Below are 17,280 nucleotides of genomic sequence, written 5' to 3' on the forward strand. Positions count from 1 at the left end.
GGGGGGGCCAATTTAGGGGAGACACCTGGACCCCAATGGGGGGGGAGTCCATGGGGGGGGGGACCGATTTAGGGGGGACACCCGGAACCCAATGGGGGGGGGGGGGTTGTCCCGGTCGCCTGGGCCCCCCCTCCCCCCCCCCGCGGTGTCACCTGGCGCCGCCGGTCGCGGCGGGGGGGGGCGGGGCCCGGGGGCCCCCGTTGGGGCTGGAGGCGGCGGAAGCGGCGGAAGCGGCGGGGGGGGGAGGGGGCGGCGGCGGCGGCGCCTTCCGGGCGGCGGGAGGGGGAGGGGGCGGCGGCGGCGGCTGCTTCAACATGGCGGAAGCGGCGGCGGGGGCGGCCCCCCCCGCGGCGGCGGCACCGGGCGGCGGCGGCGGCGCCTCCTCCCCTCGCGCGCAGGGGGCGGGGCCTCTCCGCGCATGCGCCGACGCGGAGCTTTTTTTTTTTGCCCTTTTTTCCCCTTTTTTAGCCCCGATTCGGCCCCCTTCCTCCCTCCCCCCCGCCGCTTTGGCCGCCGCTCACGTGACCGCCCGCTGGCTCCGCCCCCCTCTGCTCCCGGCACCGGCGTCGCCTCCGCGCGGCGGGAAAAAGTAGTCCCGGCTGCGCATGCGCGGCGCCACAAAGGACCCGCTCCCCACCCCCTCCCCCGCGCGAGCGCGGCCTGCGCATGCGCGGCCGGTGCGCCCCCTCCCGCTGCGCATGCGCGGGGCAGCCCCGCGCGCGCGCCCCCGCCCTGCTGCGCATGCGCAACCGGCGCCGAGCGCACTGGCCCTCCCCGCGCTGCGCATGCGCGACTGCACCCCTCGCGCGGCCCCCCCCCGCTTACGCATGCGCAGTGAGGGTCGCTCGCGCTTCCCCCCTCTGCGCATGCGCAGCCGGAGCCGCTCGCACTGGCCTCCCTCCCGCTGCGCATGCGCTACCGGTGCCGCGCTCACTGCCCCCCCCAGTGCGCATGCGCAACCGGCGCCGCTCGCACTGCCCCCCCCAGTGCGCATGCGCGGCCTGAGCCTCTCGCGCTCCCCCCCCGCGACTATCCCCATGCGCATGCGCGTGCGGCCCCGCTCGCCCCTTCCCCCCCCGACCGCGCATGCGCAGTCGGCGCCCCTCGCGCTTCCCCCCCCCGCTGCGCATGCGCGGCCGCCGCCGCTCGCGCCCCCCCCCTTTGCACATGCGCAACCGTCTCCTCTCTTTTCCCCCGCCCCTCCCGCCGCGCATGCGCGACAGCTCCGGCGCCCCCCTCCCCTTGCGCATGCGCGCTGGGCGCCGCGGGGGTCACGTGAGGACACGGGACGGATCCCTCCGCGCGGAAACGAGTCCCGGTCCCCCCCCCCGCGCTGGAGGACTGGAGGACTCAGGTACCGGCGGCAGCGGGTGTGCGACCCCCCCCCCCCGCCAACACCTCCACGCCCCCCCGGGCCTGCCGGGGGCGCTCTATGGTCTTTGAGCCTCTATGGCGGCGCTCTAGGCGCGCGGGCGCCGCCTCTCTATGGCCCCCGGGGCCGCTCTAGCCCCCCCCGCTCCGTGACCCGCCGCCCGTCTCTATGGTGAGCGCTGGGGGGCGCTCCGCCCCCACCCCGGCCGCTCTGGGCCCCGCCCCCTCCTCTCTATGGTCTCTCCCCCCCCTTCAGCCTCCTCCCCGCCCCGCCCCGGCAGGGGGCGGAAGCGGAAGCGCGGCGGCCGCCCCGGAAGCGGAAGGTGCGCGCGGGGCGGGGGGTGTCTATAGGGGGGCCCTATAGGGCCCGTGGGGCAGGTCCGGGGGTTCCGGGGCTCCCATAGGGGCCTGCGGGGGGGCCGGGGGGGCCCATAGGGTCCATGGGGCGGGAACGGGGCCCCGGGGGGGCCCGGAGGGGCCTGTAGGGGCTATAGGGGCTATAGGGGCTATAGGGGCCCGTGGGGCCGGTCCGGGGGGCCCGGGGGGTCCCATAGGGGCCTGGGGGCCCCATAGGGTCTATGGGGGTCCTGGGGGCCCTATAGGGTCTATGGGGCGGTTTTGGGGGGCCCATAGGGGTCTATGGGGGTCCTGGGGGTCCCATAGGGTCTATGGGGCAGTTCTGGGGTTCCATAGGTTCTATGGGGGGTCCTGGGGGTCCCATAGGGTCTATGGGGTCCTATAGGGTCTATGGGGCGGTTCTGGGAGCCCTATAGGGGTCTATGGGGGTCCTGGAGGCCCTATAGGGTCTGTGGGGCAGTTCTGGGGTTCCATAGGGTCCATATGGGGTCCTGGGGGTCTCATAGGGTCTATGGGGGGGTCCATAGGGTCTATGGGGGGTCTTGGGGTCCCATAGGGTCTATGGGGCATTTTGGGGGTCCTATAGGCTCTATGGGGAGTCCTGTGGGGCCCATAGGGTCTATAGGGGGCCCATAGGGGTCTATGGGGGTCCTGGGGGTCCCATAGGGTCTATGGGGCAGTTTTGGGGCTCCTATGGGGTCTATGGTGGGTCCTATGGGGTCTATGGGGGGTCCTGGGGGTCTCATAGGGTCTATGGGGCAGTTTTGGGGGGTCCTGTGGGGTCTATGGGGGGTCCTGTGGGGCCCATAGGGACTACAGGAGGCCCATAGGGTCTATGGGGCGGTTCTGGGGTTCCATAGGGTCTCTAGGGGGTCCTGGGGGTCCCATAGGGTCTATGGGGGTCCTATAGGGTCTATGGGGTGGTTTGGGGGGTCCTATGGGGTCTATGGGGGGTCCTGTGGGGCCCATAGGGTCTATAGGGGGCCCATAGGGGGTCTATGGGGCGGTTTTGGGGGTCTCATAGGGTCTATGGGGGTCCTGGAACCCCTATAGGGTCTATGGGGGTCCTGGGGGTCCCATAGGGTCTATAGGGGGCCCATAGGGTTCTATGGGGCAGTTCTGGGGTTCCATAGGGTCCATATGGGGTCCTGGGGTCCCATGGCCCCCCCATCCCCCATAACCCCCCTTTGCTCCCCCCACAGCTGAGCCCCCCCGCGGGCGCCGGAACGACTGTTGTCACCAGCACCGTCGTCACCGTCACCGCTACCGTCGCTGCCGTTGTCACCGTCACCGGCGTTGTCACCGTCGCTTTGGTTGTCGCCCTTGCTGGCGTTGTCACCGTCACCATCTGCGCCATTGACAACGTCGTCACCCCGTTGCTGTTCCTGACGTTGTCACCGCCGCTGTCACCGTCACCACCGTTGTCACCGTCACCGCTACAGTTGCCATCGCTACCATCGACACCGTTGTTGCTCTTACCGCCTTGTCACCGCCGCTCCCATTGACATCATTGTCACCGTCACCCGCGTCGTCACCGTCACCCGCTCTCGCTGCTGACATCATTGTTGCCCTTAGCAGCGTTGTCACCGTCACCGCTATTGTCACCGTTGACGTCGTCGTCACCGTCACCCGCGTTGTCACCGTCACTGCTCTCGTTGCTGGTGTTGACGTCGTCGTTGTCCTTAGCAGCGTTGTCACCGTCACCGCTATTGTCACCGTTGACATCGTTGTCACCGTCACTGCAGCCGTCACCGCTACAGTTGCCATCACCACCATCGACGCCGTTGTTGCTGTTACCGCCTTGTCACCGTCACTGCTGTTGTCACCAGTCACCCGAATTGTCACCGTCAACGCTCTTATTGCTGCTGTTGACGTCGTTGTTGCCTTAGCAGCATTGTCACCGTCACCACTATTGTCACCGTCGCTCCTATTGACGTCGTTGTCACCGTCACCCGCGTCGTCACCGTCACCGCTCTCGTTGCTGGTGTTGTCGTCGTTGCCCTTAGCGGCGTTGTCACCGTCACCGCTATCGCCGCCGTCGTCGTCACCGTCACCGGCGTCGCCCCCGTCGCCTTTCCGGGTGTTGCCGCCGCCGTCACCGCGATGAACGGGGGGGCGCCGGGGCCGCCCCCCCCGGGCTGGCGGGACGTGTGTGAGCGTCAGGCGCGGGCGGCCGCGCGGGACCTGGCGCGTCGCGTCCTGGCGGCGTCAGGCGCCGACGCCGCCGCCTGTCACCGCTTCGCCCAGCGCTTCGTGCACCACTTCGAGGCCGAGGTGGCCCGCGCCGTCACCGCCACCTGGGACGGGGACGTCACCGCGACGCCCGCCTGACGGCCCCGACGCCGCCTGGGACGGCGCTGCGGGCGACGGTGTCACCGCTCCGGTTGACGGCGCCGCCTCGCCGGGTGACGGCGCCGCTACGCCCGGCGACGACCCCGCCGCAACAGCGGCGCGCCGGGTGACGGCTCCCCGCCGCGCTGCGCCATCGCGCCGTTCACCGGGACCCGCCCGCCGCGCGACACCCCCGCGCCGCCGCGCGCAACCACCGACGAGGCGGCTGTTGTCACCGTGACCAAGGCCAAGGCGCGCCGGCGGTTCTCGCTGCGCAGCGTGGGCCGCAGCGTGCGGGGGATGCTGCAGTGGCGCGGCGGTGCGACCCCCGCGCCGCCTGACGCCCGCCCCGGCGCCGCCAACACCAACTCGAACTCGTCAGGCGGCGGGCGGCGACACAGGCGCCGAGCGCTGGGTACAGCGTTTCGAGCGGCTGCGGCTGGGCCGGGCGCCCGGCGGGCGCGGGGTGCGGCGCGAGGGGGTTGTTGCAGCTCATGTCACCCGACGAGGCGGCTGTAGGCGGCGCGCGGAGCCGCTGGCAGCGCTGCCGCCTGTTGCTGCGGCGCCCCGCCAAGGCCGACGGTTACGCGCTCGAGTTCTACGTCCCGCCCAAGGTGGGTGTCACCCGGACGCCGGCGTCACCCGGATGTTGGTGTCACCCGGACGCCGGCCGTCGCCCTGACGTCGTCACCGCGTCCCCGCTACAGGCGGCCAAGGCGCGGGTGAGCGTGCCCTGCTCGGCGGTGACAGCCGTCCGCACCACGACGCCGCTGGAGATGCCCGACCGGGAGAACACCTTCGTGCTCAAGGTGACAACCGGGTGACACGGGGACACCGGGGGGACAAGCGGAGGGGTCTGGAGACGCTGCCGGAGCCGCCCGGGGTGACACGGGGGGGGACACCGGGTGATGCGGGGACGCTGTTGGTGGCATCGGGTGACGCGGGGGTGACAGGAGGACACCGTGGGGGTGACACAGGGACACTGGAGGTGACAGGGGGACATCACAGGAGTGACGCATTGATACAGGAAGGTGACGTGGGGGTGACGCGGGTTGCGGCGGTGTCTCCAGATGGGTGACATGGGCTGTCGCGGTGTTCCCAGACGGGTGTCGCGGTGTCACAGTGTCCACACACGGGTGACACATGGGTATCACAGTGTTCTCAGATGGGTGACACGCTCTTGCGCCGTTCCCAGATGGGTGTTGTGGTGTCACGGTGTCCCCAGACGTGTGACACACGCTGTTGTGCTGTCCCCAGATGGGTGATGCACCGTGGCTGGGTGACACACGCCTGTTGCGTTGTCCCCACGCGAGTGTCACGGTGTCTCCAGGTGGGTGACACTCACCTGTCGCGCTGTCCCCAGATGGGTGACGCGGTGTCACAGTGTTCCCACACTCGCCTGTCACGTTGTTCCCAGACGGGTGACGTGCTGTCACCGGGTGACTCACTGTCACATTGTTCCCACGGGGGTGTCGCGCTGTTCCCAGGCGCTTGGCGTGCTGTTACGTTGTTCCGAGACGGGTGATGTGTTGTCTCACTGTTCCCAGACGGGTGTCGTGCTGTCACGTTGTTCGCAGTTGGGTGGCACGTTGTCACATTGTTACCACGCGGGTGTCACAGTTTTCATGCACAGTTGACGCGCTCTCACGTTGTTCCAGACGGGTGACACAGGGGCGTCACAGCGTTCCCAGACGGGTGATGCGTTGTCGTGTTGTTTGCAGACGGGTGACACTCACTTTTCACGTTGTTCCCACACGGCTGTCGCACTGTTCCCGGACGGGTGTCACAAGGGTGTCACAGTGTTCCCACACAGGTGACGCCCTGTCACATTGTTCCAGACAGGTGTCGCACTATTCCTATTGGGTGACACCGGTTTGTCACGTTGTTGCAGGCCGGTGTCACACTGTTCCCATTGGGTGACGCTCGTTTTTTGCGTTGTTGCAGGCAGGTGTCATGCTGTTCCCATTGGGTGACAGTTACCTGTCGCGTTGTTGCAGATGGGTGTCACACCATTCCCATTGGGTGACACTGGTTTGTCCCATTGTTGCAGACGGGTGTCACGCAGTTCCTACACGGGTGACAGTCGCCTGTCACGTTGTTGCAGACGGGTGTCACGCCGTTCCCATCGGGTGACACTCGTTTGTCGCGTTGTTGCAGATGGGTGTCACACTGTTCCCATTGGGTGACGCTCGTTTGTCGCGTTGTTGCAGATGGGTGACGCGCTGTCGCGTTGTTCCCAGACGGGTGTCACGCCGTTCCCATGGGGTGACGCTCGTTTGTTGCGTTGTTGCAGACGGGTGTCACGCTGTTCCCATGGGGTGACACGCTGTCGTGTTGTTCCCAGACGGGTGTCACACCGTTGCCATGGGGTGACACTCGTTTGTCGCGTTGTTCCAGACGGGTGTCACGCTGTTCCTACACGGGTGACAGTCGCCTGTCGCGTTGTTGCAGACGGGTGACGCGCTGTCGCGTTGTTCCCAGACGGGTGTCACGCCGTTCCCATGGGGTGACAGTCGCCTGTCGCGTTGTTGCAGACGGGTGACGCGCTGGAGTTCGTGCTCGACGCCGGGGATCCCCTGCAGACCCGCGCGTGGTTGGACGAGATCCAGGGCTGCATGAGCCCCCCGTGAGCCCGGAGCAACACCCGGAACAACCCTGGAACAACCCCCGGGAACCCCCAGAACAACCCCCAGGAACCCCCGGAACAACCCCCGGAACAACCCCCGGGAACAACCCCGGGAACCCCTGGAACAACCCCCGGAGCAACCCCCGGAACAACCCCTGGAACAACCCCCGGAGCAACACCCGGAACAACCCCTGGAACAACCCCCGGGAACCCCCAGAACAACCCCCAGGAACCCCCGGGACCCCCCTGGGACCCCTTTGTGCCCTATAGGGACCCCCTGGATCCCTCTTGTGCCCTATAGGGATCCCCTGGACCCCCCTTGGGCCCTATAGACCCCCTGGACCCCCCCTGGGCCCTATAGGGACCCCCTGGGACCCCCCTTGTGCCCTATAGGGACCCCCTGGACCCCCCCTGGGCCCTATAGGGACCCCCTGGGACCCCCTTGTGCCCTATAGGGACCCCCTGGACCCCCCCTGGGCCCTATAGGGACCCCCTGGGATCCTCTTGGGCTCTATAGGGACCCCCTGGACTCCCCCTGGGCCCTATAGACCCCCTGGGACCCCCTTGTGCCCTATAGGGACCCCCTGGGATCCCTTTGGGCCCTATAGGGACCCCCTGGGACCCCCTTGGGCCCTATAGGGACCCGCCTGGACGCCCCTGGGCCCTATAGACCCCTTGGGATCCCCTTGGGCCCTATAGACTCCCTAGGACTCTCCTGGGGCCCTATAGGGACCCCCTGGACCCCCCTTGGGCCCTATAGACCCCCCGGGATCCCCTTGGGCCCTATAGGGACCCCCTGGACCCTATAGACCCCCTGGGACCCCCCAGGCCCTATAGGGACCCCCTGGGACCCCCTGGGCCCTATAGGGACCCCCGGGCCCCCCGGGCCTTATAGACCCCCTGGGACCTCCTTGTGCCCTATAGGGACCCCCTGGACTCCCCTTGGGCCCTATAGACCCCCTGGGACCCCCTTGTGCCCTATAGGGACCCCAGGCCCCCCCCCCCCCCATCAACCCCCCCTCCCCCCCCCAAGCCCTATAGCCCCCCCCACCCCACCCCCCTTTAACCCCGCCCCTTTTCCCGCAGGGCCCCGCCCCCCCCGGCGCTCCCGGAAGCCCCTCCCGGCGCCAGCGGCGACTCCCGCCCGGAACAGGGTGAGGAGGGGGCGGGGCCACGAGGGGGGGCGGGGCCACGATGGAGGGGGCGGGGCCACGGGGGGGCGGGGCCACGAGGGGGGGCGGGGCCACGGAGGGGGGCCACGATGGGGGGCGGGCCCACGACGGGGGGGGCGGGCCCACGACGGGGGGGCGGGGCCACGATGGGGGGCGGGGCCACGATGGGGGCGGGGCCACCATGGAGGGAGGGTCAGGGGGCGGGGCCACCATGGGGGGCGGGGTCACGATGAGGGGGCGGGGCCACGAGGGGGGCGGGGTCACCGTGGAGGGAGGGTCAGGGGGCGGGGCCACCATGGGGGGCGGGGTCACGAGGGGGGGTGGGGCCACGAGGGGGGCGGGGTCACCATGGAGGGAGGGTCAGGGGGCGGGGCCACCATGGGGGGCGGGGTCACGAGGGGGGGCGGGGCCACGGGGCAGGGGCCACGATGGGGGGCGGGGCCACGATGGGGGCGGGGCGGGGCCACGGGGCGGGGGCCACGATGGGGGGCGGGGCCACGATGAGGGCGGGGCCACGATGGGGGGCGGGGCCACGATGGGGGGCGGGGCCATGGGGCGGGGGCCACGACGGGGGGCGGGGCCAGGGGCGGGGGCCACGATGAGGGCGGGGCCACGATGAGGGCGGGGCCACGATGGAGGGGGCGGGGCCACGGGGCGGGACCCACGAGGGGGGGGCGGGGCCACGGGGCGGGGGGTCACGATGGGGGGCGGGGCCACGGGGCGGGGCCCACGACGGGGGCGGGGCCACGATGGAGGGGGCGGGGCCACGGGGCAGGGGCCACGATGGGGGGCGGGGCCACGATGGGGGGCGGGGTCTCGATGAGGGGGGCGGGGCCACGATGGGGGGGCGGGGCAACCCTCCCCCCCGCGTCACCCTGACAGCCGGTTCCGCCTGTTGTTGTCACCCCCCCCCCCCAACTACAGGCGCCGCCGAGGCCCCGCCCCCCCGGCTGCCCCCCCGCGCCCCCCTGGAGGAGCCGCCGCCCCCCCCCCCCGCGGCGCCGCCCCCCCCCCCCGCCGCCCCCCCCTCCCCCCTCCCCCTTCGGAGACGGAGGCGACGGCGGAGCAGGTGGGGGGGGGGGAGGGGCGCTATGGGGCGGGGGGGGGGGTGACCCCCAAGTGCCGCTATGGGGCAGGGAGGGGCGCTATGGGGCTGGGGGGGGGGCTATGGGGCGGGGGGGGGGTGACCCCCAAGTGCTGCTATGGGGCGGGGGGGGTGACCCCTAAGTGCCGCTATGGGGCGGGGGGGGGGGCGCTATGGGGGGCCGCTGACCCTGCTATGGGGCTGGGGGGGGGGCGCTATGGGGCAGGCGGGGGGGGCTGACCCCTAAGTGCCCCTATGGGGGCGGGTTATGGGGGGGGGTGACCCCTAAGTGCTGCTATGGGGCTATGGGGGGGGGCTATGGGGTGGGGGGGGGGTGACCCCCAAGTGCCGCTATGGGGCTGGGGGGGGGGGCTATGGGGCTATGGGGGGGGGGCTATGGGGCAGCCACGGGGCAGCTCGGGGGGTCTATGGGGCAGTTGCGGGTCTATGGGGCAGCCGTGGGGTAGGTTGAGGGTCTCCGTCTCCCTTATGGGGCCGCTCGGGGGTCTATGGGGCACCTATGGGGCAGTTGTGGGTCCATGGGGCAGCCCTGGGGATCCATGGGGCAGCCATGGGGCAGTTGTGGGTCCACGGGGCACCTATGGGGCAGCTGTGGGGCATCTTGGCGGTCTATGGGACAGCCATAGGGCAGCCATGGGGATCTGTGGGGCAGCCATGGGGGATCCATAGGGCATCCATGGGGCAGTTATGGGGCATCTGGGCGGTCTATGGGGCAGCCATGGGGCAGCTTGAGGGTCTATGGGGCAGCCATGGGGATCTATGGGGCATCCATGGGGCATCCATGGGGCAGCTTGGGGATCTAGGGAGCAGCGAGGGGGGTTTATGGGGCATCCATGGGGCAGCCATGGGGCAGCTTGGGGATCTATGGGGCAGCCAGGGGGGTTTATGGGGCATCCGTGGGGCAGCCGTGGGGGTCTATGGGGCAGCTATGGGGCAGCCATGGGGGTCTATGGGGCATCCATGGGGCAGCTATGGGGCGTCTGGGCAGTCTATGGGGCAGCCATAGGGCAGCCAGGCGGGATCTATGGGGCAGCCATGGGGCAGCTTGGGGGTCTATGGGGCAGCCATGGGGATCTATGGGGCAGCCGTGGGGCAGCTTGGGGATCTATGGGGCAGTTGGGGGTCTATGGGGCATCCATGGGGCAGCTATGGGGCGTCTGGGCAGTCTATGGGGCAGCCATGGGGATATATGGGGCATCCATGGGGCATCCATGGGGCAGCTGTGGCGGTCTATGGGGGAGCTATGGGGCAGCCGTGGGGATCTATGGGGCAGCCCTGAGGGTTTATGGGGCAGCCATGGGGGTCTATGGGGCATCCATGGGGCAGCTATGGGGCGTCTGGGCAGTCTATGGGGCAGCCATGGGGATATATGGGGCATCCATGGGGCAGTTGTGGGTCCATGGGGCACCTATGGGGCAGCCATGGGGATCTATGGGGCAGCCGTGGGGCAGCCATGGGGGTCTATGGGGCACCCGTGGGGCAGCCTCACACGCCCCCCTCCCCCCAGCCCCCTTTCCCCCCCCCCGCCCCCCCCCTCCCCCCCCCTCCCCGCCGCCCCCCCCTCCCCCCCTTCCTCCGCCTGTAGCCGAGGAGGCCGAACAGCCGCTGGGCGACTACCCCTGGTTCCACGGGACGCTGTCGCGCCTCAAGGCCGCCCAGCTGGTGTTGGCCGGCGGTAGCGGCGCCCACGGGGTGTTCCTGGTGCGCCAGAGCGAGACCCGGCGCGGGGAGTACGTGCTCACCTTCAACTTCCAGGGCAAGGCCAAGGTGCGACAGGCGGCGCCGGCGGTACCGCCGCGGGTGACGAGCGTCCGGTGGTATTTTGGGGGTGTGTTGCTCTCTGGGTGACAATCGTCCGACGGTAGCTTGGGGGTGCGTGTCGCTCTCCGGGTGACAAGCGTCTGATGGTACTTTGGGTGTGCATCACTGTGCGGGTGACAAGCATCTGGTGGTGCTTTGCGTGTGTGTTGCTCTCCAGGTGACAAGCGTCCAGCAGTGCTTTAGCGGTTCTACGCGTGACAAGAGTCCAATGGTACTTTAGGTGTGCGTCACTCTCTGGCGATGGTAGTTTAGGTGCGTGTCACTCTCCGGGTGACAAGCATCCGATGGTACTTTGGGAGTGCGTTGTTCTCTGGGTGACAATCGTCCGCCGGTACTTTGGGGGTGTGCGTCGCTCTCCAGGTGATGATTGTGTGGTGGTACTTTGGGTGTGTGTCACTCTCTGGGTGACAAGTGTCCGGCGGTACTTTAGGGGTTCTCCGGGTGACAAGCATCCGATGGTACTTTGGCGAGTATGCGCTCACCTTCAACTTCCAGGGCAAGGCCAAGGTGCGACAGGCGGCGCCGGCGGTACCGCGCGGGTGACAAGCGTCTGATGGTATTTTGGGGGTGTGTTGTTCTCCGGGTGACTATTGTCCGGTGGTACTTTGGGGATGCGCGTCGCTCTCCGGGTGACAGGCGTCCGATGGTACTTTGGGGGGGTGTTGTTCTCCGGGTGACAAATGTCTGGCGGTAGCTTGGGGGTGTGCGTTGGGCTCCGGGTGACAAGTGTCCGGTGGTACTTTGGCGAGTACGTGCTCACCTTCAACTTCCAGGGCAAGGCCAAGGTGAGACAGGCGGCGCCGGCGGTACCGCGCGGGGGACGAGCGTCCGGTGGTATTTTGGGGGTGTGTTGTTCTCCGGGTGACTATTGTCCGGTGGTACTTTGGGGGGGGTGTTGTTCTCCGGGTGACAAATGTCTGGCGGTAGCTTGGGGGTGTGCGTTGGGCTCCGGGTGACAGGCGTCCGGTGGTACTTTGGGAGTATGTTGTTCTCTGGGTGACTATTGTCCAGTGGTACTTTGGGGATGCGCGTCGCTCTCCGGGTGACAAGCGTCCGATGGTATTTTGGGTGTGTGTTGTTCTCCGGGTGACAAGTGTCCGGCGGTAGCTTGGGGGTGCGTGTCACTCTCCGGGTGACAAGGATCTGATGGTATTTCAGGTGCGCGTCACTGTCTGGGTGACAAGTGTCCGGTGGTGCTTTGAGGGTGTGTTGTTCTCCGAGTGACAAGTGCCTGGCAGTATCTTAGGGGTTCTCTAGGTGACAAGCATCCGATGGTACTTTGGGTGTGCGTCGCTCTCCAGATGACAAGCGTCAGGCAGTCCCTTAGCGGTTCTCCGGGTGACCAGCATCCGATGGTACTTTAGGTGTGCATCGCTCTCCGGGTGACAAGTGTCTGGCAGTGCTTTGGGAGTGTGTTGCTTTCCAGGTGACAAGTGTGTGATGGTACTTCAGGTGTGCGTCACTTTCCGGGTGACGATTGTCCAGCGGTACTTTGAGTGCGTGTCACTCTGTGGGTGACAATCGTCTGGCGGTACCTTAGGGGTGTGCGTCGTTTTCCGGGTGACAGTCATCCGGCGGTGTTTCGGGTGTGCGGTGCTTTACGGGTGACAATCGTCTGGCGGTACCTTGCGGGTGTACATTGCCCTCTGCGTAGCGATCGTGCGGCGGTACTTCGGGTGCGTGTTGTCCTCCGAGTGACAGTTGTCCAGCGGTACCTTGGGGGCGCGCGTCGCTCTCCGGGTGACGCCCGGCCGCCTGTTGCAGCACCTGCGGCTGTCGCTCAACGAGGAGGCGCAGTGCCGTGTGCAGCACCTGTGGTTCCAGACCATCTTCGACATGCTGGAGCACTTCCGGGTACACCCCATCCCGCTGGAGTCAGGCGGCGCCAGCGACGTCACCCTCGTCAGCTACGTGGTGGCCTCGCAGCGGCTGCAGGGTGAGGAGCGGCGCCTGTGCGGGGTCCTCCAAGCGCGTTCCGGGTCCTCCAACCGCCTGTGTGGGGTCCTCCAAGCACATTCAGGGTCCTCCAACCGCGTTCCGGGTCCTCCAACCGCCTGTGCGGGGCCTCCAACCGCCGGTGTTGGGTCCTCCAACCGCGTTCCAGGTCCTCCAACCGCCTGTGTGGGGTCCCCCAACTGCGTTCCGGGTCCTCCAAGCGCGTTCCGGGTCCTCCCACCGCCTGTGTGGGGTCCTCCAAGCGCATTCAGGGTCCTCCAACCGCGTTCCGGGTCCTCCCACCGCCTGTGTGGGGTCCTCCAACCGCGTTCCGGGTCCTCCAACCGCGTTCCGGGTCCTCCCACCGCCTGTGTGGGGTCCTCCAACCGCATTCCGGGTCCTCCCACCGCCTGTGTGGGGTCCTCCAACCGCGTTCCGGGTCCTCCAACCGCGTTCCGGGTCCTCCAACCGCGTTCCGGGTCCTCCCACCGCCTGTGTGGGGTCCTCCAAGCACATTCAGGGTCCTCCAACCGCGTTTGGGGTCCTCCCACCGCCTGTGTTGGGTCCTCCAAGCGCGTTCGGGGTCCTCCAACCGCCTGTGCGGGGGCCTCCAACCATGTTCTGGGTCCTCCAACCGCGTTCCGGGTCCTCCAACCGCCGGTGTTGGGTCCTCCAACCGCGTTCAGGGTCCTCCAACCGCGTTCCAGGTCCTCCAACCGCCTGTGTCGGGTCCTCCAACCACATTCCAGGTTCTCCAATCACGTTTGGGGTCTCCAACCGCGTTCTGGGTTCACCAACCACGTTCTGGGTCCTCCAACCGCGTTTGGGGTCTTCCAACCACCTGTGTGGGGGTCCTCCAACTGCCTGTGCGAGGTCCTCCAACCCCATTCTGGGTCCTCCAACCGTGTTCTGGGTCCTCCCACCACCTTCCAGGGCCTCCAGCCGCCTGTGTTGGGTCCTCCAACCCCGTTCTGGGTCCTCCAATCACATTCTGGGTCCTCCAACCGCCTTCCGGGTCCCCCCATCCTATACTGGGTCCTCCGACCGCGTTCTGGGTCCTCCAACCACGCGCCGGGTCCTCCAATGCCGCGCATCCGCCTGTTGCTTCCATGTGTGGCTGCCTGTTGTTTCCCCGCATCCGCTTGTTGCTTCCGCTTGTGTCTGCGTGTTGTTTCCTCGCGTGTCCGGTTGTTTCTCTCACCCGTGTGTGCTCTTTTCACCTCAACTCGTGTCTGTGCCTGTTTCTCTTTGCGGGTGTACACCCCTCTCCAGGTGTCCCTTACCCTTACTGCATGCGTCTGATTGTTCCTCTTCGCTTCCTCTCCGCCTGTTGCCCCGTGGTGCGTGTGAAAGCCTGTTCCCTTCCCCCGTGTGCGTCCGCCTGTTCTTTTCCCCTGGCCCGCCTGTTGCTCGTGTGCCCGTACCGCTGTCTGCCTGTTTTCTGCCTGTACCTGCCTCCGCCTGTACCCCCTTCCCCCTGTACCCGCCTCCGCCTGTAGCCTTCCGCTTGTCCATGTGTGCGGTGGGGTGGATGGGCGACCCCCCCCACCCAAGCGCCGCCTGTTGCCGTCCGCCTGACGCCGCCTGTCGCCGTCACCCCGCAGAGCCCGGCGGGACCCGCGGGGCCCCCCCGCCCCCCCCTCCACCACCGCCGCCGCCGCCCCCCCCGCGACCCCCGGCCCCCCCGGACGCCGGGGCCCCTCCGGGTGACGACGACGAGGACGACGGTGACGACGAGGAGGAGGAGGAAGAGGAGGACGAGGAGGAGGAAGCAACAGGCGGACGAGGGGGGGGGGGCCCCCGCGGAGGACGCCGAGGGGGGGGCGGGGCGCGCGCGGGCCGTGGGCAACCAGTACTCGTTCGTGTGACACCCCCAGGTACGTGACACCCCCCCGGGGCGCTACAGCGCGACGGGGGGAACAGTCGCGCGACGGCCGCCCCCCCGGTGCGCGATGACCCCCATAGACGCTACAGCGCGACAAGGGGACAGTCGCACAACAGCCTCCCCCCACCGGGTGCGTGACGCCCCCACGGACGCTACAGCGTGACGGGGGGGACAGTCGCGCTACACCCTCCCCGCACGGGTACGTGATACCCCCATGGACGCTACAGTGTGACTAGGGGACAGTCGCACAACACCCTCCCGCCGGGTGTGTGGTACCCCCATAGACGCTACAGTGTGACAGGGGGGACAGTCGCACAACACCCCACCGCGGTACGTGACACCCCGCACAAACACTACAGTACAATGAGCGGAACAGTCGCACAACAGCGTCGCACCGGGTGTGCGACACCCCCACAAACACTACAGCGTGACGAGGGGGGACCGCCGCACAACAGCCCTCCAGGGTACGTGGCACCCCCAGGGACGCTACAGTGCGCCCAGCAGGGAACAGGCGCACAACAGCCTTCCCGGGCGCGCGACACCCGCGGACGCTACAGCGTCACTCGGCGGGGGGACAGTCACACAGCAGCCCCCGCTCCCCTCCAGGTACGTGACACCCGCACAGGCGCTACAGCGCGACAGGGCGGGGGTGACAGTCGGACAACAACCCCACAGGCCATACGATACCCTCATAGACACTACAGTGTGACAAGGAGGGGGGAACAGTCACACCCCCCCCCAAACAGGTCACACCCCCACAGACACTACAGCGCGACAGGGACAGGACAGTCGCACAACACCCCCCGCTCGGGCAGGTGACACCCCCACAGACACTACAGCGTGACCGGGGGTGGGGGGTGACGCTCACAACACCCCCCTCCGGGTGTATTTCCACGCCGGTTGTTTCCTCCCCGCCGCGGTCGCGTTGTTGTTGTCACCCGGCCCGTTTCGGGGCCGCTTGTACCCGACCCGCGGGCGCCGTTGTAAAGAACAAGCGGAAACCGGAGCCGGTCTCGTCCCGGTTCGGGGGTCTCGGGGGAGATTTTGGGGTGAATTTGGGAGGTTTTGGGGGTCTCTGGGGGGTTTGGGGGCAGTTTCCGGCGTTTCCGGCGCCACTTTGGGGCAAATTGAGGCTCTTTTGGGGCAATTGGGGGGTCCCTGCCCCGACCGGGGCTGTTTGGGGTCTGGGGGGGCCCTGGGGGTGTTTGGGGGTTTTTGGGGGCCCCCTGGGGGTATTTTGGGGTCCCAGGGGGTATTTTGGGGTCTCAGGCCCCATTTTGGGGTCCCAGGGGGTATTTGGGGGGTCCTGGGGGTATTTTGGGGTCCTGGGGGGGTATTTTGGGGGTCCCAGCCCCATTTTGGGGGTCCTGGGGGGTATTTTGGGGTCTCAGGCCCCATTTTGGGGTCCCAGGGGGTATTTTGGGGTCCCGACCCTATTTTGGGTATCTCAGGGGTATTTTGGGGGTCCCAGCCCCATTTTGGGGGTCCTGGGGGGTATTTTGGGGTCTCAGGCCCTATTTTGGGGCTCCCGGGGGTATTTTGGGGGCTTGGGGGTATTTTGGGGGTCCCAGTCCCATTTTGGGGGTCTTGGGGGGGTATTTTGGGGTCTCGAGCCCCATTTTGGGGGTCCTGGGGGTATTTTGGGGTCCTGGGGGGGGTATTTTGGGGTCTCGGGTCCCATTTTGGGGATCCTGGGGGGTATTTTGGGGTCCCGGGCCCCATTTGGGGGCTCCCAGGGGGTATTTTGGGGGTCCCAGCCCCGTTTTGGGGGTCCTGGGGGTATTTTGGGGTCTCGGGCCCCATTTTGGGGTCCCAGGGGGTATTTTGGGGTCTTGAGCCCCATTTTGGGGGTCCTGGGGGGTATTTTGGGGTCTCAGGCCCCATTTTGGGGCTCCCGGGGGGTATTTTGGGGTCCTGGGGGTATTTTGGGGGTCCCAGCCCCATTTTGGGGTCCCAGGGGGTATTTTGGGGTCTCAGGCCCCATTTTGGGGCTCCCGGGGGGTATTTTGGGGTCCTGGGGGTATTTTGGGGGTCCCAGCCCCATTTTGGGGCTCCCGGGGGGTATTTTGGGGTCCCAGGAGGTATTTTGGGGGTCCCAGCCCCGTTTGGGGGGTCCTGGGGGGGTATTTTGGGGGTCCCAACCCCATTTTGGGGCTCCCGGGGGGTATTTTGGGGTCCTGGGGGTATTTTGGGGGTCCCAGCCCCATTTTGGGGGTCCTGGGGGTATTTTGGGGTCTTGGGCCCCATTTTGGGGCTCCCGGGGGGTATTTTGGGGGTCCCAGCCCCGTTTGGGGGGTCCTGGGGGTATTTTGGGGTCCCGGGGGGTATTTGGGGCCCCCAGGGCCATTTGGGGGCTATTTTGGACCATTTGGGGGCTCCTGGGGGGTATTTTGGGGTTCCCGACCCCATTTTGGGGCTATTTTGGGCTGTTTTGGGGTTTTTGGGGGGTACTTTGGGGCTCCCAGGGCTTTTTGGGGCTCTTTTGGGCCATTTTGGGGCTATTTTGGGCTGTTTTGGGGCTCTCGGGGGTATTTTGGGGCTCCCAGCCCCATTTTGCGCCTCCCAGCCCCAATTTAGGGCTGTTTTGGGCCATTTTGGGGCTGTTTTGGGCCATTTTGGGGGTCCTGGGGCCGTTTTGGGGCTGCTTTGGGCCGTTTTGGGGTTCCGGGGGTATTTG

The 17,280-nt window shown here is 67.8% G+C and overlaps 1 protein-coding gene across 1 annotated transcript; it reads left to right on the forward strand.

The window, feature by feature from the left end:
* Positions 1–212: 212 nt before the first annotated feature.
* On the forward strand, positions 213–14,296 carry LOC148590547 (SH2B adapter protein 1-like; the record flags this gene model as incomplete). Its single annotated transcript, XM_088538882.1, is given in 11 exon segments — positions 213–270; positions 3,845–4,016; positions 4,179–4,446; positions 4,448–4,537; positions 4,539–4,673; positions 4,767–4,868; positions 6,594–6,685; positions 7,772–7,839; positions 10,548–10,729; positions 12,548–12,735; positions 14,218–14,296. Coding segments are annotated over 11 exon segments (1,434 nt in total), but the record flags the coding sequence as incomplete, so codon positions are not given.
* Between the last annotated feature and the right edge of the window lie 2,984 nt (positions 14,297–17,280).

This window comes from Tinamus guttatus, unplaced genomic scaffold (genome assembly GCF_059628265.1).
Source record: "Tinamus guttatus ecotype Peru unplaced genomic scaffold, ASM5962826v1 Tinamus_guttatus_pri_ptg001267l, whole genome shotgun sequence".
Taxonomy (NCBI): domain Eukaryota; kingdom Metazoa; phylum Chordata; class Aves; order Tinamiformes; family Tinamidae; genus Tinamus; species Tinamus guttatus.